At 41.4% G+C, this 21,414-nt stretch overlaps 1 protein-coding gene across 1 annotated transcript in view; it reads left to right on the top strand.

Annotated features, from left to right (window-relative positions):
- The window catches only part of rnf4 (ring finger protein 4), a 66,652-nt gene extending 47,586 nt beyond the window's left edge, over nt 1–19,066 (top strand). Inside the window, exons 4-8 of the mRNA XM_043704051.2 lie at nt 2,278–2,354; nt 9,387–9,399; nt 10,212–10,401; nt 15,922–15,994; nt 17,820–19,066. Of these exons, the coding sequence (XP_043559986.1) occupies nt 2,278–2,354; nt 9,387–9,399; nt 10,212–10,401; nt 15,922–15,994; nt 17,820–17,969 (503 nt within the window). The 3' untranslated portion in view covers nt 17,970–19,066. The remainder of the gene's footprint in view (nt 1–2,277; nt 2,355–9,386; nt 9,400–10,211; nt 10,402–15,921; nt 15,995–17,819) is intronic.
- Nucleotides 19,067–21,414: the final 2,348 nt, after the last annotated feature.

Below are 21,414 nucleotides of genomic sequence, written 5' to 3'. Positions count from 1 at the left end.
AATCAAGGGTTATGGAGATAAGGCAGGAACAGGATACTGATTAGGAATGATCAGCCATGATTATATTGAATGGCGGTGCAGGCTAGAAGGGCTGAATGGCCTACTCCTGCACCTATTGTCTATTGTCTATCCATTCCCACCTGCCAGCACCCGGCCCATATACCCATCCAAATGCCTCTTAAATGTTGCAATTGTACCAGCCTTCACTTCCTCTGGCAGCTTATTCCATACACGTACTAACCTCTGTATGAACATTTGCCCCTTAGGTCTCTTATATTTTTCCCCTCTCACCCTAAACCTATGCCCTCCAGTTTTGGACTCCCTGACCCCAGGGAAAAATCTTTGTCTATTTATCCTATCCGTGCCCCTCATAATTGTGTAAACTTCTATAAGGTCATCTGGGCAGCTGCATCTGCAGCAGCAGATTAGTAAGGGTGAGGTCAAGTATGTTTTTACCTCTTGGTTCTCTCTCCTCCTGCCACAGTCTAGCAGCTGTATCCTTTAGGACTAGCTTGATCAGTCGTGCTGCTACTGAGCCACTCTCGGTGGATTGAAATCCCCCACCCAGAGTACATTTTGCACACTTGCCACCCTCGGTGCTTCCTCCAAGTGTTGCTCAACATCGAGGAGTACCGATCATTCAGCCGAGGGAAGGCACTGCATGGTCATCAGCAAGAGGTTTCCTTGCCCATGTGGCTTCATGGAATCCAGAGTTCATGTTGAGGACCTTTATGGCAGCTTCTTTCGGACTGTATACCACTGTGCTGTCACCTCTGCTGGGTCTGTCCTGCCAATGATGGTAATGTGGTGGCAGGGGCATAGTCTTACTCACGCATCGTACTTTGAAGACAATGTTGGGTTGTTGTTTTGCCGGTCTGTGAGCGAGTGCTCCCAATTTTCACGAGCTCCCAGATTTAGAAGGGAGGACTTTACAGGGTCAACATGGCTGTTTCTGCCATTGTCTTTGCCATTGCCTCAGTTGATGCCAGGTGGTCTACCTGGTTTCATTTCTTTAAGGCTTTGTAGCAATGATACAACTGAGTGGCTTGCTAGGCCATTTTGGAGAGTACATGAGAGTCAACCATGTTGCTGTGGGTCTGGAGTTAAATGCAGGGCCAGACCAGGTGAAGATGGCAGATCAACATGGAGGTGCATCTGTCCATGATATTGCTAAAAGTGACCACCGCACCGTTCTTGTGGAGACAAAGTCCTGTCTTCACATTGAGGCATTAATGAGCCACATGGATTTTTCTGACAATTGATAATGGTTTCATGGTCATCAATAGATTCTTAGTTCCAGATTTTTGTTATTGGATTCAATTTCCACCATCTGCTATGGTTGGATTTGAACCCAGGTCCCCAGAACATTTAGCTGAGTTTCTGGATTACTAGTCTAGCGATAGTACCACTAGGCTATCACCTCCCCTGTTAAAGACTGGTGAGTCTTGCTGTTTCTGATGGAATAAATGTCAGCTCTACTCTAGGTTCATGACATTTTCTTCATGACCTACTCAGCGTATTCATAGTAAGTGGTTAATAATTTGGCACAAGTTCCACATAGTCCAGAAAGTTGGAGATGGGAATAAGAAAGGAATGGCACTTGAGGACTAGAAATCATCTATTTCAGCTGGTGCAAAGAAGGCCCAAGAGGAGGTTTTGCCGAAGAATTTACATTGATTAATGTTCCGCAAGGAATGAATGAGCAGACACTTTCTCTGGGCGTGTTGTTTATTGACAAGGAATCATGATGTAGAAGGGAGTGATAAGGATAAATTTTGTTTACAAACATAAAGTTCAAAATGTGGTTAAGGATGCTTATAATAGTTTAATCCCTACAATGTGGAAGCAGGCTATTCAGCCCATCAAGTCCACACTGATCTTCCAAAGAGCATCCCTCCTAGACTCCCTGACGAAGGGCTGTGATTCCAGCATCTGCAGTCCTCACTTTCTCCTAGTTAACTATCAGTGTTTATCTACTTGGTGCATTGTCCATCACTGTGTCTTTATCATTTAAAGTGAACTTGTTAGCCGATCAGCATACTTCTCTATCCGGTATAAATATTGTTTTGCCTTTACATTCTTGTGAACTACCCTGGCGAATGAAAGACAAAAAGCTTTGAATGTCTTCTTTCTGCAGTACTGAAGTTCTGTACTACCAATGACTAATTGCGTCAATATTAATCTAATTACCTGTTCTTTTGAAGTATAAGTTGGTCTTATGGTAAGTCCAAACTTGACAGCCTAATTCTTAAAAGGATTGTTTGTTTGGTGTCTCAGGTGCAGAAGTAGTTGACTTGACATGTGAATCCGCTGAACCTGTGGTTGTTGACCTAACCAATAATGATTCTGTTGAGGTAAGTGATTTCATAGAAATGTTCATGGAATCCTTAGTGTGAAAACAAGCCATTTGGCCCAACAAGTCCACTCTGACCCTCCGAAGAGTAACCCACCCAGACCCATTCCCCATTGCTCTACATGAATAATGCACCTAACCTACACATCCCTGAATACTATATGGGCAATTTTAGCATGGCCAATTTACCTAACCTGCACATCTTTGGATTTTTGCAAGGTTTGTGAAGGTTTGTAGCTCAGGTTGAGGTTTAGGGTGTAGGTTTGCTCGCTGACCTGTAGGTTTGATATCCAAATGTTTCATTACCTGGCTGGGTAACATCATCAGTGGTGACCTCCAAGTGAAGCGAAGCTGTTGTCTCCTGCTTTCTGTTTATATGTTTGTCCTGGATGGGGTTCCTGGGGTTTGTGGTGATGTCATTTCCTGTTTGTTTTCTGAGGGGTTGATAGATGGTATCTAGATCTGTGTTTGTTTATGGTGTTGTGGTTGGAGTGCCAGGCCTTTAGGAATTCTCTGGCATGTCTTTGCTTAGCCTGTCCCAGGATACATGTGTTGTCCCAGTCGAAATGGTGTTTTCTTTCCTCCGTGTGTAGGGCTACGAGTGAGAGAGGGTAGTGTCTTTTTGTGGCTAGCTGGTGTTCGTGTATCCTGGTGGCTAACTTTCTTCTTGTTTGTCCTATGTAGTGTTTCTGGCAGTCCTTGCATGGAATTTTGTAGACGACGTTGGTTTTGTCCATGAGTTGTACTGGGTCTTTTAAGTTTGTTAACTTTTGGTTGAGAGTGATTAGACTTTAGATTAGATTAGATTAGTGTTGGTGGGTTTGTGTGCTTTAGGATTCCGAGGGGTCTTAGTAGTCTGGCTGTCATTTCTGAAACTTCTTTGATGTATGGTAAGGTGTTTGGTCTGCTTGTCATGGTTTGTTCTTGAGGAATCTGCGGACTGTATTTTTTGAGTATCCGTTCTTCTTGAATACGTCGTATAGGTGGTTCTCCTCTGTTTTCCGAAGTCCGTCTGTGCTGCAGTGTGTGGTGGCTCATTGGAATAGTGTTCTGGTACAGCTTCGTTTGTGTGTGTTGGGTTGGTTGCTGGTGTCGTTAAGTATTTGGTCAGTGTTTGTCGATTTTCTGTAAACGCAGGTTTGTATTTCTCCATTGTCCTTTCTTTCGACTGTGACGTCCAGGAATGCGAGTTTGTTGTCGGTTTCTTTCTCCTTGGTAAACTTTATGCCTATGACAGAGTTGTTGATGATGTTAAATGTCTCTTCTATCTTGTTTCGTTTTGTGGTGACCAAGGTGTCTTCTACATAGCGGACCCAGATTTTTGGTGATGGTTGGTAGGGCTGTTTTTGTTCTAGTTTTTGTATTACCGCTTCCGCTATGAATCCTGATAGCGGCGATCCCATGGGTGTGCAGTTGGTTTGTTTGTAGGTTATGTTGTTGAAGGTGAAATGGGTGGTGAGGCACAGACCCACGAGCTTCATGATGTTTTCGTTGGTAATGTGATTGGTGGTTGGGGTATGTGTGATGGTCTCTTCTAAAACTGTGGTGAGTGTTTCCTTTGCTAAGTCGATGTTGATGGAGGTGAACAGTGCTGTTAAGTCAAGTGAGATCATTGTTTCGTCTTCCTCTGTTTTGGTGTTTTTGATTTTTAGGAATTCCTGGGTGGAGTGGATGGAGTGCTATGACTCTTCTACTAGGTATTTCAGTCTTGTGTGTAGTTCTTTGGCCAGTCTATAAGTTGGTGTTCCAGGTAATGAGACTATGGGTCTGAGGGGGGCTCCTGGTTTATGGATTTTTGGTAGTTTTGGTCAACATCGACCTGGCAAAGGAAACACTCACCGCACTTTTAGAAGAGACCATCACACACACCCCAACCACCATCAATCACATTACCAACGAAAACATCATGAAGCTAGTGGACCTGTGCCTCACCACCAACTTCACCTTCAACAACATAATCCACAAACAAGCTATATATATCCAGACAAGAAGAGAGTATTCTATCACCTAGCCTATGATTTTACCTAGCCAGGTAATGAAACGTCTGGATATCAAACCTACAGCTCAGCGAGCAAATCTACATCCTAAACATCTTTTGGATTGTGGGATGAAACCAGAGCACCTGGAGGAAACCCATGCAGACATGGGGAGAATGTGCAAACTAAACACAGACAGTCGCGTGAGGCTGGAATCGAACCCAGGTCCCTGGCACTGAGAGACGGCAGTGCTAACCACTGAGTCACCCAAGTGATGGTGAGCTCCATTTCACTTCACTCATCACTTGCAGTGATTGGCTGACCAATCCTTCAGTTGCATTTGAAAATGACAGTAAATACTGAAAGGAAACTGAGAGCAGAGCGATGTTATCTGTTAGAAACTGACAGCACGTCGAGTCCCGTCTTACTGCACCTAAAACCTCTTCGTTCAGACCAAAATGTTGGGGAAAAATTTTAGTGCTTGTTTACACAAATGAGTGGCAATATTATCATTTGAAGTATGTTTTTCATGCCTTTTATAGTTTTCAATATTGTCATTTGATCCACCATTTAAAGTGCCACTGAACATGAGATCGATAACACATTAATCTATTCTCCATTCCTTCAGTAAATGGAAAAAGAATCAATATAATTTTGTAAGCAAAGTCCACTATTGACATCTGTGCACACTGTTAACTTGAATTTGAAGTTGACATACCTACATTTTAAGGGTCAAAGTGTGGTGCTAGAAAAGCACAGTGGGTCAGGCAGTATCCGAGGTGCAGGAGAGTCGACGTTTCAGGCATAAGCCCTTCATCAGGAAGGCCTTACAACTGAAACATTGACTCTCCTGTTGCTCGGATGCTGCCTGATTTGCTGTGCTTTCCAGTGTACACGTTTTGACTCAAATCTCCAGCACCTGCAGTCCTAACTTTATACTTTAAATTTAAGTTAAACTGACTTGAATTGTCACAATTGTTAGACTTTCCTTTTGTAAGTGGAATGTGAAAGCTTTGCATGGACTGGTTAAGATGCAAATATCAGTATGTCATTTTAGCAGTATAACATTAAATTGAGGTTTGTTAGCTGCTATTGAAGTGAGAGCTCATTTGCATGTATGAGCCCTTCTTCAGTGTTGCCATGTCCTCTCCTCTCGTGCTTGATTTGAAGATAACATCATTTGTAACTCACTGTATGTGTATTCAGAGTTGTTTCATTTGTCTCTAAGGAAACTGCCTTCATGTGTACAAATTTCATGTGCTGCTGACACTACAGGGTTCCTTTTTATAGAGGCTTCCAAGTGTCTGTCACCCATACTTTTGCAAATTAGAGTTGATTTGTTGTAGGCTTGTTTCTCACAAGCTTATAATAGATGGAGCCACCTTACAATTTTGGTCATTTTTCCCTCGAGCTTTCCTGGCCTTTTAATTAAATCATGGCTGATCTGCCCCAGGTCTTCAGTTCTCTCATGTCTGATCGTCAGCCCTCAATGCTCCAATATTTTAAAAATATATCTACCTCATTTTTAAATACTTGTAGAGTTCTAGCCTCTACACCTTTTTGAGGTAGCTAATTTCAGACATTCGCGACCTTCTGAGTGGGGAAATTCCTTCCCTTTCCCATTTTAAATGAGTATCTCTCTATACTGTAAGTACACATCCTAGTTTGAGATTTCCCTGCTAGTGGAAACATCTTCTCAACATCTAAATTATCAAGCCCCCTCAATCTTGTATGTTTCAATAAGAGCACCTCTCGTTCTTGATAAGTCAACCCTTCATCCCAGGATTCAGCCTTGTGAATCTCTTTTGAACTATGTCCAATGGTAGTATATCTCTTAGTTATTACAGGGACCAGAACTGTACACAGTACTTCCAGGCCTCACCTGAACCATACTTAGTCATCGCAAGTCTTCCCTGTTTTTAATGTTTTGACCAATGCCTCCACTATCTTTGCAGATATGAACTGGTTCACCATTATCTATTCTACACTTTACATTCTCAAAAATCTCCAGTAGACTAGTTTAGCATGTTTCCCCTTTCATAAATCCATGTTGACTTTATGTAATCCTGTTGCTATTTTCCATGTCCTGTTATTTCATCCTTTGTAATAAACTCAAGTATTTGCTGATTGCTCATGTTAAGCTATGCTGTCTGTAATTCTGTTTTCATCCATCCTCCTTTATTAAACTGTGGTGGTGCATTTACCACCCTCAAATCTTGAGATTGTTTCAGAATTTACAGAATTCTGAAGCCAGTTTTGAGAAGATCTGTAGCTCATTTACAGAATTTTGAAGATTGACAAGCAATGTTTCCATTATCTCTATGCCTGCCTCCTTTAGTACCATAAGACATCGATTATCAAATACCATGGGTTTGTTTAGTATCTCTAGTAGTGTTGATATAGTGGACTTATGTACTCTCAGAAGACTTTTGTAAGGTCTTGTATATGAGTTGAAATGCAAAATTAAAGCATGGGGATTGGAAGTAGTGTACTGATATGGAGAGAGAACTGGTTGTTTAGTGGTAGAATTCTCGCCTGTCACAAGGGAGGCCCGTGTTCGTTTCTCAGCCAATGCGTGGTGTCCCTTTCTGCCTGTTCCCTGTGGAATTTATTGCCACGGAGCACAGTGAAGGTCAGGACATTGGGTGTCTTCAAGGCAGAGATTGATAAATTATTGATCTCGCGAGGAATCAAGGGCTATGGGGAGAGTGTGGGTAAGTGGAATTGAAACTCCTATCAGCCATGATTAAATTTTGGAGTGGATTTGATGACCTCGCCTCCACCCCTATGTCTTAGGGTCTTGTAGTTGACAGGCAGGCAACAGTAGGAATAAGTGGGACTACTTCTTGAGTGGCAGACAGTGATTGTTGGGATAATGTAGGGATCATTTGAGACCCCAGCTATTCACAACATCTTAATGATTTAGATGAAGGAACTAAATGTAATATCACCAAGTTAGCATATAAAACAAAGCTGGGCGGGAGCATAAGATGTGAGGAGGATGCAGAGATTCTTCAGGATGATGTGGAAAAGTTGAGTGTGTGGATAAATTCATGGCAGATGAAGTAGAATGTTGATAAATGTGAAGTGATCCACTTTGGTAGCAAAAGGAGGAAGGCAAGTTATCAACTGAATAGGGATAGATAGGGAAAGCCAGAGGTGCAATGAGATCTGGGGTGGTCTTTGTACACCTGCCCGGTGAAATAGGTAGTGAAGAAGGTGAATGTTTTATTGGCTTTCGTAGCAAGAGTATTCAAGTAGAGGAGCAAGGACGTAATGCTACAGTTGTGCAAGATCTTGTTAAGACCATGCAGGGAGTATTATGTGTAGTTCTGGAGTCACTCTCTGAGGTAGGTGATCTGGCCATCAATGACTGCAATAAAGATTTACCAGTCTGAGTCCCAGAATGGCAGTTTTGGGATATGTCAACTTGGACTGAGATGAGCAGTTTCTTCTCCCAGATCATGGCAAACCGGTGAAATTCTCTGCCATAAGAAACAGTCAAGCCAAAGCATTGAATGTTTTACAGGAGTTAGGTATAGTCCTTAGGGCTAAAGGGATCAAATGGTATATGGAGAAAGCTAGAAGAGTCACAGTTGTACAGTATAAAACAGGCGCATCAGCCCACCATGCCTATGCTGGCCAACAAACCAGACTACACTAATCCCATTTACCTGCAATTGGTCCATAGCCTAGTAATATCAAGAGTGTCTGCCTCTCCCACCCTTTCAGGCAGTATTGTCCACATTACCACCACCCTCTAGGTGAAAATATTATTTCTCAGGTCCTCACAAAACCACTTGCTCTTCACCTTGAACCTATACTGTCTGGTCTTAGACACGTCTGCCATGAGGAAGAGATTCTCAGAATCCACTTTGTTTATACCCGTCATAATTTTGTATACCTTGATCAGATTCCCCTGGTATTGGGTACTGAGTTGGATGATCAGTTATGAATGGCGGAGAAGGCTCAAAGCACTGAATGGCCGCCTCCTTTTTTCTGTTTTCTAACAGCTTCAGTCCCATTAATTTCTCCAGTATTGTTTTTAGGAATATTAATCTCCTTCAATTTCTCCTTCCCAATAGACCCTTTCTCCCCTAACATTTCTGGGGTATTTTGTGTCTTTGCTAAGTATAGAACTCACGTAATTGTTTAATTGAACATGTTATTCTCGATCTCAATTAAAATTGTTAAAATCTCTACTGTGTAGCTAGAGGCCATTCAGTCCATCGCATCTGCACCAACCTTCCGCAGAGCATCCCATCTAGATCCATCCATACCGACATTTACCATTGCTAATCCACCTAACCTGTACATCTTTGGACTGTTGGAGGAGACCAACACACACAGGGGATATATGTTTACTCCCTGCAGACAGTCACCCAAGGTTGGGATCGAACCCAGACATTTCCTGAATTCTGAATTCTCCTGTATCAGACTAGGAGGGTCCTACCTTTTGCCTTCACTAACCCTTTCCTTTATACATACTTGGAAACTCTTAAACTCTGCTTGAATGTTCCTTGCATGATTGCTTTTGTATTTGATTTCACCCCTCTTAATCTCTTTTATTTTCTTTGCTGAATTATAAACTGCTCCCAGTCCTCTGGCTTGCTGCTATTTCAAACAACTTTCTATGACCAATCTTTGAATCTAACACAATTATTTTTAATCATGATTCAGCCACTTTTCCTGTTCTATTAGTTTATTCCTCAATATACATGTTATTGCTCATTTGATTTGCCCAGTCTATATGTAGATTGGAGTTACTCTTGATTATTGAGATACTGTCTTGTTCGATTTATCTCCATTTTCCTGTTTACTACTATTCCCTGCCTTATCACAACTGTTTGGAGATCTTTACAAAGTTTCCATAATTTCCAGGGCAATTAAGTGCTAGCCTAGCCAATGACACCCATATCCCATGAATGAATTATGTTGAAAGTGTATTTTAGAACAATGCTACCAGTTCCATGTTACAATTTATATTTGTTACATCTTTCCTTGTCTAATCTACTTCTCTCTCTCTTTATTTTCAACATCACCTGTGTGTTGTCCAGATCGTGGATGAAGGTGAGTTCAGCAAATTAAGAAGCTTCGCCAATTCATTAGTTCAATGTATTCTGTAATAAACCCTCATGCTTTTGTTTAGGTAGGTAATGTGAAGTAACTAATAGTTTCCAAGTGTTGATGGCAGCACACCGAATCACTGTATATTTCTTGTCTGTGTTTGTGGTTTCACATTCAATGATCAAAGTAATGAATTATGTCAAGTACTCGCATATTTAACATGATTGAGACATGGCATAAATTCATGTCTTCTGTTTCAATCTTGTGGTTCTCATTTCTGTTTTGAATATTTAGATGGCTTCTGAACCTTTAATTGCTAATAGATCAATAATCCTTATTAAATGGGGAAGAAGTGACTGGGCCTGTCATTGTCCCATTTTATTTCACAAACCCCTGCGGATTAAACATTATGCAGTGTATTGTTTTGAGAATAATTTGGAGCTGCACCTGTCATCCCTTTCTCTCAAAAGCAAGCTGTTAATAATAGACATGAAAATTAGTCCCCCTACTCCCCTGCTGTGTGCTCTTTATATCCTGTGAAAATTGACACTGGATAAATTGGCTCTTTGGTTACTGTCAGTTAAGCTCGTTTTGACTCTGCATTGTTGTAGTTTAATTTCAGTGAACTTGCTCTGAGTTGTTTGTTGTATTTGGGGTGAAAGATTTTCGTCAGTAGAATCCTACTTGAGTGAAGTATTAAGTTTTAACCGTGAGCTTATTTTTCGTTTTGCTAGGCCCCACTTGTACTCTGATCCTCCTCAAAGAAATCCAAGTAATAGCAAATTGTTATTGTTCCATATATTGTCATTTTGCAGATCTCTCCTCAAATAGTCAGTCAAGTTCAGCTGATGACCAGCCAGGCAGAACGCAGTCAGACAGCTGTATTCTCTGCAGTGATGAAGAAGACACCAGAACAGATGGAAGTAGCAGTGTGACTTTAACAAGTGCAGCAGCTGTACCTCAGGGAAACAGTCTTCATCCTGTCTTGTGCAACCAAGACTTAAGGTTAAAAAGTTTTTCTTTAAAAAATAGCATTTTTCACATGTACAACAGTGCTTTACAGCCAAGGATTTACTTTTGCAATGTTATCGCTGTCGCAGTGTAAGAAATCTAGACGCTAATTTGTGCAAATCTTCCACTAACAGCAGTCTGATAATGAAGAGATCTTCTGTATTTGTTAGTAACTGGCTAAGAGCCAAATACTGGTTAGGATAACAGAATTTCTGTAGAATCTTTCAGTCTATCTGAAAGGGCAATATGGGCCTTGTTTAATACCTCTTCCAAAAGTTAACACATTCTGACAGGACTCTTTTTTTTTCATGTTGGACTGTCAGTCTAGTTTGCATACTTTAGATCATAGAATAGAATGGAATCCCTACAGTGTGGAAGCGGGCCATTTGGCCCATTGAGTCCATTTCACCCCCTCCTACCCTGTAACCCCGCATTTCCCCATGACCAATCCACCCTAACTTGTACATTTTTAGTCTGTGGGAGAAACGAGAGCACCCAAAGGAAATCCATACAGACATGGAAAGAATATGCAAATACCACACAGTTGCCTGAGGCTGGAATCCCTGGTGCTGAGAGGCAGCAGTGCTAACCACTGAGCCACCGTGCTGCTCCCTCCAGCATCTCGAGTGAGGCTTGAACAAGTAAATCTCTAATACGAAGGCAAAGTTCTACCCACTGAGCAGCAGCCAGCACCAAATCAGTCCTGGCTGTTCTGTTCTAAGCCTTTGATTTGTGTTGTGAGAGAGAGACTTTCTTTTACCATTGACTATTTCCCATCTCCAACGAGCAGCATGATGCAAGCACTCGGGCACCATATGAAAATAAGTCATGTTGTCCTACCACATGGACTATTGGCTTCTGGCTGGCAACGTCACTGAAAGCACAGGTGGACTATCTTTGGGATATTGTGTGACAGCCCTTGAACCTAATTAATATGACCATTCTCTTCAACTACTCTTCAAAGTAGGGCTGTGAATGTGATGTTCAATGACAACTGCACAGTATTCTGTACCACTCTTGACTCCTGTCATATTGAAGCAGTGAGAACCTGCATGCAGCAGAACTTGGACAACATTCAGATGTTAGCGAATAAGTGGCTCCTAACATTACACGTCCCATGTGTGGTGCAATGACCATCTTCCCTTGATGTTTAAAACCATTTCTATTACTGAAACTTCATCATTTACATTCTGGGACCTATTACTGATCAGAAACTTAAATGGGCCAGCCATATTACTGCTGCAAGAACAAATCAGAAGCTGGGAATTTTATAGCGAGTAACTTGCCGCCTCTCTTCCCCCAATCCTGTCCATGCCATAATCCAGGAGTGTGATAGAATACTCTCCTCTTGTCTGGATATATACAGCTTGAAAAGCCCACAATGCTCCGAACAAGACTCGTGACAAAGCTGCCCACTTGATTGGCACCCTGTTTATTCCTATCAAACATTCACTTCATCCACCAACAATGCTCAGTGGCAGCAGTGTGTACCATCTAAAAGATGCAGTGCAGTAACTCCCCATGACTTCTCCAACAGCATTTTCCAGACTATTTAGTAAGGAGAAGATCATTTTTTGAATTTAAGTGTATGACATTATCTATCCCAAAGAAAGAAAAATATTGAGTAAAGTTTATTTCTAGTTTTATATAAATCTAAAGCCAAGTATATTTAATTATTAATTTGTCCTTACACTCAAATCTCATTGTGACATCTATAACTGCGCAATACCTGCTAGTGCCTTGAAGTCTGAATTGTAACTGGAGACTGCTAATGTATACAATAGGTCAAATAGGTATCTGAGCAGTGGGTGCAGTACTTGACTTGATTATCTCCATTTGGGAGAACACTGTCTATGACTAGGGTACATGCAGCCAGAGTAAGCTTTCACTTTAAAAACACATGATAGGGCCAGGTATTTTATGTTTACAAGCCCTCAAAGGTTGCTGTCCCTCGGTTGAACTTGCAGCTCAATATCATTTTGTGTAATAATTATCTCAATTTCAACTTCACTTTGTTGTCAATCAAACACCTGATGGAAATTGGTAGCCAACCCACTGATGCTTTCTTGAAGGAATAGATTTGAAACAGACATGATTTGTTCCATCACACCTAATTCCCGAAATTGCCTGTTGAATTCCTCTGCTAACTTCAAAGGTGTACACAGATGGTTTCTGGGTGGTCTTTGATCTTTTTTCCAGAATTTTCTCCAGACTCAGCTGTGTCTTATGTTTTAATTCAGAGGACGACAGACCCAGTTTGAATTTGAATACATTCACAGCACTGATCATATGTGCTAAGTCTGTGTCCTTTCCCTGCAGTTCATGGTTCAGCTTGTTCAGTTTGACATTGTCTGTAAGAAACTCTCTTTAAAAGGCAAAAAGGTGAGACGATTCTCTTTAGTACTGTCCTTTAAAAACCATGTACACAGTCAGCTGGCCTGCACCAGAAATAACTAGCCTATCAAAGTAATTACTTCACCCTTTTCTGCGTTAATTTTCTCTGTCACTCGTCCACCTATTCCACTAACTTGTCTATGTTCTTTTGAAGTTCTACACTATCCCTTTTCATAGTTCATACTGATTCCAAGTTTCATATCGTCCATAAATTTTGAAATGGTGTCTTGTACACTGAACAGTGGGTTATTTATCCATATGAGGAAGAGCAAAGAACCCAATTTGGGAGGTAGTGACTTAGTGGTAATGTCACCAGACTAGCAATCCAGAATGTCAGGCTCATTTTCTGCAACATGCTGCAAGGGAAGGCAATGGCCCAATGGTATTATTGCTGGACTGTTAATTCGGAGACCCAGGTAATGTTGCAGGGACATGGTTTCAAATCCCGCCACAGTAGTTGGTAGATTTTTGAGTTGTATAACAACCTGGAATCAAGCATCTAATGATAACCGTGAATCAATTGCTGGTTATCAGAAAAAGGGAAAGAAACTGCCATCTTTACTTGGTCTGGTCACATGACTCCAGATCCACTGCAATATGGTTGATTCTGGGCAATTTGGGATGGGCAATAAATGCTGATAATGCCCTCATCCCACGAATTATCATCATGGCAAATAGTGAAATTTTAAAAATAAAATATCTGGTATTAAAAAGCTTTTTGATTTTCATTAAAAACCCTTCTGGTTGACTAATGTCCTTTCCAGAAATAAATTTGCCACCTTTACCTGGAATTGACTATGTGGGACTTCAGACCCACAATGATTGTTAACTGTCCTCTGGGCAATTAGAGATGGGGAATAAATGTTAGCTTAACCAGTGACACCTACATCCATGAACAAATTAGAATGAAGAAAATGTAAATACCAACTCCTAGGAACTCCACTACACTCTTTCCTCCAATCCAAAAAACACACATTAATTACTACTGTTTGCTGGCACTCCAACAAACTATAGCCTTGTTGGCACTTACAGTACTGGAGTTATGACTTTGCTGACACATCTCTTGTGTTACACTTTGTCCATTTACTTTCTAGAAGTCCATATACAGCATCCCTTTCAGTTACTCTTCCAAAAGCTCCAGCAAGTTAGTTCAATGTTATTTGTTATTAACAAATTGGTGCTGCTGTTCTTAATGGATCTGCATTTTCCTAAGGGGTGACTAATTTTATCCCAAATTCTTATTTCTAAAAGCTTTCCAACACTGAGTTTAAACTAATTGGCCTTGCTTTGATACTAAATATTGACCAATTGTACTTTGGCAAGAATGAACCAGTTTTTGTTTTGAAAGGTTCTTCCACATCCTTTACCTCCTGGATTAGGATTATATCTGACTCAGCTATGAATTGAAAGACTGAAGATATTAAATGCACCACATTGAGACTCCCTACAGCCTACATCCCAGTGGATCTATGTACCACTTTCTGCTTGGGTGGGTGTAATATGGAGTGTATGCAACCAGTGAGTCCTTGAAGGAAAAATGTCATTTTGGTGGGTAAACTGCTTGCAGTAAAAGGAGAACACGGAGCAAATGGAATTTTTTCTGCAGTGATAGCACCCCTGACCCCATTCCAAAGCCAAGATTGACCATCTTTATTTATTTGATCATGGCATGTGGGCATCACCAGAATTTGTTGGCCATTCCTAAATGCCACTGAGAGACTCTCTCAGCATGGAAACTGACCTTCAGCCCACTGTCTATGCTGACCAGCAAACACCAAACTACACTAATCGTATTTACCTGCACTTGTTCCATAGCTTACTGTCCTGACATTTTAAATACACGTCTACGTATTTCTTAAATGTTGCATGAGTACCTGCCTTCACCCCATCACAGCAGCACATTCTATATGTTTTACCACCCTCCGGGTCAAAGGTTTGTTTTTCTCGGATCTCCTCTAAACCACTTATCCTTAGCTTAACCTTCTGCCCTCTGGTCTTAGCCATGTCTGCTATGGGGAAGACATTCTCATGATCTGCATTATCTCTACCTCTTAATTTTGTACACCTCAATCAGATTCCTCCTCACCCCCCACCTCCTCCACCCTCAGCCTCCTCTGCTCCAGGGAAAACAAGCCCAGCCTATCCAGCTTCTCGTAACTGAGACTTTCCATCCCAGGCAATCCTGGCTAACGAAGTTAAGCATTCTGTATGCTGCCTTCATCTCCCTGTCTACCTGTGCTGACACCTTCGGGGATCTATGGACCAGCACTCCCTAAGGATCTACCATTCATTTAAATCCTTCATTTATTAGGCCTCCCAAAATGCCGGATTAAATTCTATCTGCCATTGTCCAGTTTACCAGCTGGTCAGTGTCAGACGCTAGTCTGAGACCATCCTCCTCACTATCAAAAACGCCACAATTTTTGAGTCATCTGCAAACTTACTACTTATACCTGTGACATTCACGTCAAAATCACTAATGTACAAAACAAACAGCAAGAGTCCCAGCGCTGATCCCTGTGGTACATGGTTGGTCAGCACTGCCCTTGAAGAAATGGGTATGAACTGCTTTGAATCTCTGCTGACCTGTGGCAGAGTCATCCAGCAGTGCTTTCAGGCAGGGAGCTCCAGAATTCTGATCAAGTGATGATTGAGTGGCACTCTACTTCTAGGTTGGAATGAGTTGCTGATGAAGCTGTTCTATATTTGCTGGACTGATGGAAAAGGTGACCACCTTTAGCAGACACGTAAAATGCTGTTTTAAAGACCCCCAGACTGCAGTCTTTCAAGCTGTAAACTCAGTTAGTGGTGCTGCCTCTCATTTGGTACAGAATTGATGGAAGACCTTTGGATACCAGAAGAAGTTATTTGAGCACTCTGCTTCCATCTGTTGCAGCCCCATTTGTCTTCTCATTCTTTGCATCCATTAAGGTTTTGCTTTCGGTGTGGTGTTCTTGACCCAGCCATTCCTGGACTGGTCAGTCAGCTGCTTTTTAGGAGGTAGGAACAAAAGGAGTAAATAACATGAATTTCTGCTAGTTGAATAAAATTGAATGCCGACTTATAACTAGTGAAGCAAGAACCTTACATAGTCGCATCTGTTTCTTTTGTTTTTGACAGATCTGTTCAAACACACCGCAGGGCTTGCTCAGGAACAATTAGCTGCCCCATATGTATGGATGGTTATACAGAGGTAAGACATTGGTTTCAGCATCTAAGGAGGCTACTCAGACTAGTGTGTCTGTTGCTGACTCGTAGTTGGATCCCAGTGTCCAGTTCGCTTCCCCACAACCTGCTAATTTTTCCTTTCAAATATATATTGAATTCACATTTTGAATGTTACTTTGAATCAGTAACACCAGTGATCTGAGGCAGTAATAATGTTCTGGGAGCTAAGGTTCAAATCCCATCATGGCAAATGGTGCAAATTGAATTGAATAAATTGAACAGAATTAAAAGTTGAAAGATGACCATGAAAGCACTGTGGACTGTTGTAAAAATACATCTGTTTCAATAATGTCCTTTTGGGAAAGGAATCTGGTCTGGCCTACATGTAACTCCAGATTCATGACACTGAGTTTGACTCCTGACTGCCTTTGGAAATGGATTAGTGGTGCTGAAAGAGCACCGCAGTTCAGGCAGCATCCGAGGAGCAGTAAAATCGATGTTTCGGGCAAAAGCCCTTCATCTTTTGCCCGAAACATCAATTTTACTACTCCTCGGATGCTGCCTGAACTGCTGAGCTCTTCCAGCACCACTAATCCAGAATCTGGTTTCCAGCATCTGCAGTCATTGTTTTTGCCTTTGGAAATGGGCTAGCAAGCCACTCAGTTGTACAAACCTTCCCAAAGGGATGAAATCAGATGAACCATCTGGCATCGATTGGGCAACCCTGCCAAGTCCTCCTCTTTGTCATTTGGAGGCTAGTGCTAAAGTTGGGAATGCTATCCTGCCCACTAATGATGCAACAGTCTAGCATGATGTACTGAGCCATTCATTACCCACTGTCTCGGGGACTATCACCAGCCCTAGATATACTTCACTGACAGGATAGATAGTGCTCATGGCCACTTAACTTCTGACCAATTACAGCCTTGGTTCAAAAGTGGACAAAAGAGGTAAATTCCAGACATTGCCCTTGACATCAAGACCACGTTTGAACAACTTTGACATCAAGTAGCCCAAGCAAAGCTGGGGGTCATTGGGTCAAATTTAATAGCGTTTTTTGAGATTTTAAAAATACAGAATGTATAAAGGAGTGTCAGTAGATGTTACTGAGATTTTTAGTATTAGCACATTCGTGAATGCCTTTAAAAAATCTATGTTCAAAGAAAGTTACTGTGCAAGATGAGTGAGTGGTCATTTAGTGGGAAAAATGTCAGGTTGGTAAACAAACCAGCAGAGCCACAAAAGCTTCCATGTCGGAGCCTTAACACCTTACAATCTGTATTGGTGATTTAGGTAAGGAGGTGGAGACCAAAGCAGGTGTGGGAATTGAACTTGTGCTGGAGGATTCGCTGTGCATCATAAACCAGCCATCCAGCCAATTGAGCTAACTAACCTGAATGTCACAATGAAGATCCCATCTTCTGAACCTCTCCCCCTTACCTGAGGCATTAATGACACTCAAAATAAACTCCCTACCAGTCGTCTCGCGCTCTCCGGCCCGCGCGCGCGCTCTCCGGCCCGCCCCTGAGTTTAGAAGATCTTCTTTAATCAAAGATTGTGATGTTGCTTGTGAGGGTAGCTGCTGAGAGAATAGGTATGAGTCTGTCATTACAAATGGAAATGAGGAATAATGTCTTCTGAGGGTTATTGATCTTTGGATTTCTGTCACCCAGGGAGCAGAGGCAGCTGAGTCATTCAAATTTGAGTTAGACAGACCTTTGATCAACATGGGAGTCAGTGGTTACAAGAAGAGGGCCAAGTAGTGAAGTTCAGTCTACAATTAGATTGGCCACAATGCTGTTATGTAGAAGAGTTCTTATAACCAAATGTTATTTCTGATTCTTTTCTAGATTGTCCAAAGTGGGAGACTTATTGTCTCGACAAAATGTGGTCATGTTTTCTGCAGCCAGTGCATCCGGGACAGTCTCAAAAATTCACACACGTGTCCAACTTGCAGAAAGAAATTGAACTCTCGCCAGTATCATCCAATTTACATTTGACTGTGAAGTCTTTGTCCTGAACTTTATATACCCAACAAAGTGCCAGCCGCATTTAAATCCTCTTTTGCTCTTCAGTTTTCTCTGAAGAAATGTGTGGTTCCTATAGGAGACTGAGATGCGTTCGCAAGGTGCACACACTGTCAACTGACCATCCTTCGCTATCTGACCCTGTCAACTGGCTGTATTTAAAATGCTGTGGGGAAGACATGTGGTGGGTGGGTGAGTGGGATGAAGGGAGGGTGAGAAATAAAACAAAGCACCAGCATATTCCAGTCACCAACTAACTCATGTCTGTTTTGTATCTCTGTCTCTGTCTGTCTGTTTCTTTCCCTATTCCCATGGTCAGTGACAGGTAATCACTACACAAGGTTTGTAACCCTTGTTGTTTAAGTGATCTTTCATTGTATTGACTTGCAAACCCACCTTGCTAAATGCAGGCCAACTCTCCTTAATCCTAAGGACTGTCAGTTGGTGTGGATCCTGCTCTGGTGCTGCAGGTGGTGCCTTTTTCAGTTGTGTACATCTCAATCTGTGAGAGACACCAAGAAAGTATGCAGAGAATAAACTGAAGGGTGGGGTGTAGAGTGGGAAATGCAATTCCAAGTTACAAGGAATACATGCTTTGACAATTCTGAATATCCCTACTCAGGAAATCTTTCAAAGCCTGAAATGTGCTGAAGGCTAGGTTTCAGAAGTTGATATTGCAGCGGGCAAGGAATACTCTATGCATGACTGTAAGTTTCCCTATGTTTTGGGACTATCTTGCTGGGTTTTTTTCCCTTTTAAGTTAATCTTTTATTGTAACTGAGATCTGAATCACTAATACTTTTGACCAAAAAGGTTCCTGGAGTTGTTACATCATCAGACTGCGCCTTTTCTGAGATGACCAGTATTTGGGAACTGTGGTTTTATGTGGAAACAAATCAAATTTCATGTGTTGAAATGCAGATACCTTTGCAAAAAATAAAAATAAGATTAATTTTTTTAAAATGTTACAATGAAAGTATTTTGAATAATTGGTTAAGTATTTGTTTTTGTCAGATTCTTTGTGCAGAGTCTTTTATTGATTTGTAATAAAGTACCCAGACTGTCCTGTCCTGATATTCTCTACGCCAGTTTCTCCCATTCCACTACCACCACCTCTGCAAAAAGATGGGACATAATTTCTGGGAAAAAAAAGGGTGGAACTAAAAGGAAAATGGGATTAGTTTTTTCCTTCCCGTTTTGTCTTTATTTCAGGTTAATTTCTTGCTCCCTTTCATTTGATTGAACAGTGCACAGGCACTATCTCTTCTCATCATATCCTTTTCTTGTACATTTTCCTCCAAGCCTTTGGTTTGATTACAGTGTTCAGTTCTTGCTGTATGTCTGCAAGCATTACCATCTCTTGAGTGAAATGCATGAGCTACACAACCAGCATCCCTTCCCCATCCTTGCAGCCCAATATCTCATGATCGCAACTACAACACATTCAATTATACCCACATCCTGTTTTTGATTTTAAAGCAGCTTTGCATTGAAAGAGTAATGAGCATAACCATTCCAAAATTGAAAAGCATCAATGTCCCACTTTTAAGTTTCCTTTGGGAAAGGATGCCCTCCTTCTGGGCTTTGTGAATCATCGGTGTTTAACAAATGGCAGCATTGTGCAGCAGTTCACGGTAGCAGTCTACAAGGTATGGTTTGAATATTGTTCAACCTGGCACTGTCAAAATAAGTGCGCTTCTACAATTTGGTTCACATCATCCTGGTTGGTTGGGGCTGACTGTGAATACACTGATTCAGTACTGCCAATACCAGTGTGTGCCAGTTCACAGATTGACCACTGTTTCTATTAATATGTCTGTTTCTAGAAAGTGTATTTATCAGGAGCGTGCTGGCTTTGTTTGTAAATGGAGAACACTACTCTGGAACCAATCTAATGGTGTACTTGGGGATTGATAACTCTGGTTCATATCAAATGAATAGTTGGTTGAAAGCTATTAATACTGAAGGTGTAGGAGACCGCTCCTTCCTTCTGTTGTGTCTTGTGAATATTGAATTTCAATTGTCCTAACCTGTTTGGAATAAGGTGATGTTGGTCTTCCTTTACTTGCTTTAGGTTGTAATCTCATATTAAAATGTGAACTTGCTGTGTGATTGAGAAATGTGACTGAAGAAGGATTTGCTGTTTTTGAAGTCAAACCACAAAGGCTGACTACAATTAAGAGCTTTACACTTCAACCTGCCTACATTGTATCTGATCATCAAACCCTTCATGAGCACAGGCAGGTCAAGTGAAGAAACTTTATCAATAAACGGTCAGTGTCTGAGCATTTTGGTTAAAAATAATCATGCTTTTTTTTAAGACATTAATCTGTCTTGGCCGTGAACCCAGAAAATACTTGAATGACAGCTAAGCTATCTCCATACTTGCTGGGCCATTTCTGTACACCAGAAAGTAAGGCTTAGAGATTTGAATCAGTGTTCCACTGTGTTTCTATTTGATGGGCAGAGCCGATGGATAGGTTGTCAACTTTGCAAAACAACTGGTGCCAAATTCAGCATCCAGGATTATACCATTCCACATAGTACTGTCATGGTAGTACTGTACTAGGGCACTAGAGAAAATTAACTGATTGTCATGGGGTCTTTAATATCAACCTGAGAGACTGGGCTTCGTTTGACTTATCTGAAAAACAGTGTCTCAAGTACGTACTTGGTGTTTAGTACTGGACCCTAGTGCCAGTTCACTGTTATGTACTGAAGTCCTTGGAAAGGAACTCTGCTGATAGCTGTGTAAGTTACAGAACAGGACCATGCCTCTGCTGAGGAATGTGATTTCAATAGAAAGTGGCACATACAAAGTCTTCCGGATTCCTGCTGAGTTCTGAATGGAGAGAATGTACCACCCTTATGCTTTTGTCAAGAGAGAAATTGGAAGCTATGTTGAGCATTGAGTGAGGACAGCCAGAGGATCTGGTGTAGTTGGTCACCCTGACAATTCACCATTGAGATAATGTGGACAAAGCAAATACTACAGGGCACCTCAACACAAAAGAGTCAACACTGCCTATAACACCCATACCCCAAATCCTCAATGATGCGGCACAGGAGCTCGTCTTACCCGTGCTTTTTGTTGGATCTATTCTATAGTATTTTAATAGGATTTGTTAGTGTCAGTGGAAAGATCAACACTTACTGACTATCCCTAGTTTCCTCTCCAGAAGGTGGTGATGAGTCATCTCTGTGGAGCGCTGCAGCCCCAATGTTGTAGGCACGTCAGAGTGATGCTGAGAAGGGAATTCCTGGATTTTGACCTTGTGACAGAAGAAATGGTGATGTATTTCTTAGTCAGGATACTGTGCAACTTGTCAGGGAATTTTACAGTTATGCTGTTCCCATCTGTTGAATTAATTCCAGTCCTCTGCCTTTGTTCACACAGCCCTGTAATTCTTCATTGAAT

The sequence above is a fragment of the Chiloscyllium plagiosum genome, unplaced genomic scaffold (genome assembly GCF_037043375.1).
Source record: "Chiloscyllium plagiosum isolate Xiang-an unplaced genomic scaffold, Cpla_swu_hap1 HiC_scaffold_2, whole genome shotgun sequence".
Lineage (NCBI taxonomy): Eukaryota > Metazoa > Chordata > Chondrichthyes > Orectolobiformes > Hemiscylliidae > Chiloscyllium > Chiloscyllium plagiosum.
The sequence above is the reverse complement of the archived record's forward strand: the minus strand, read 5'-3'. Positions and strand labels throughout refer to the sequence as shown.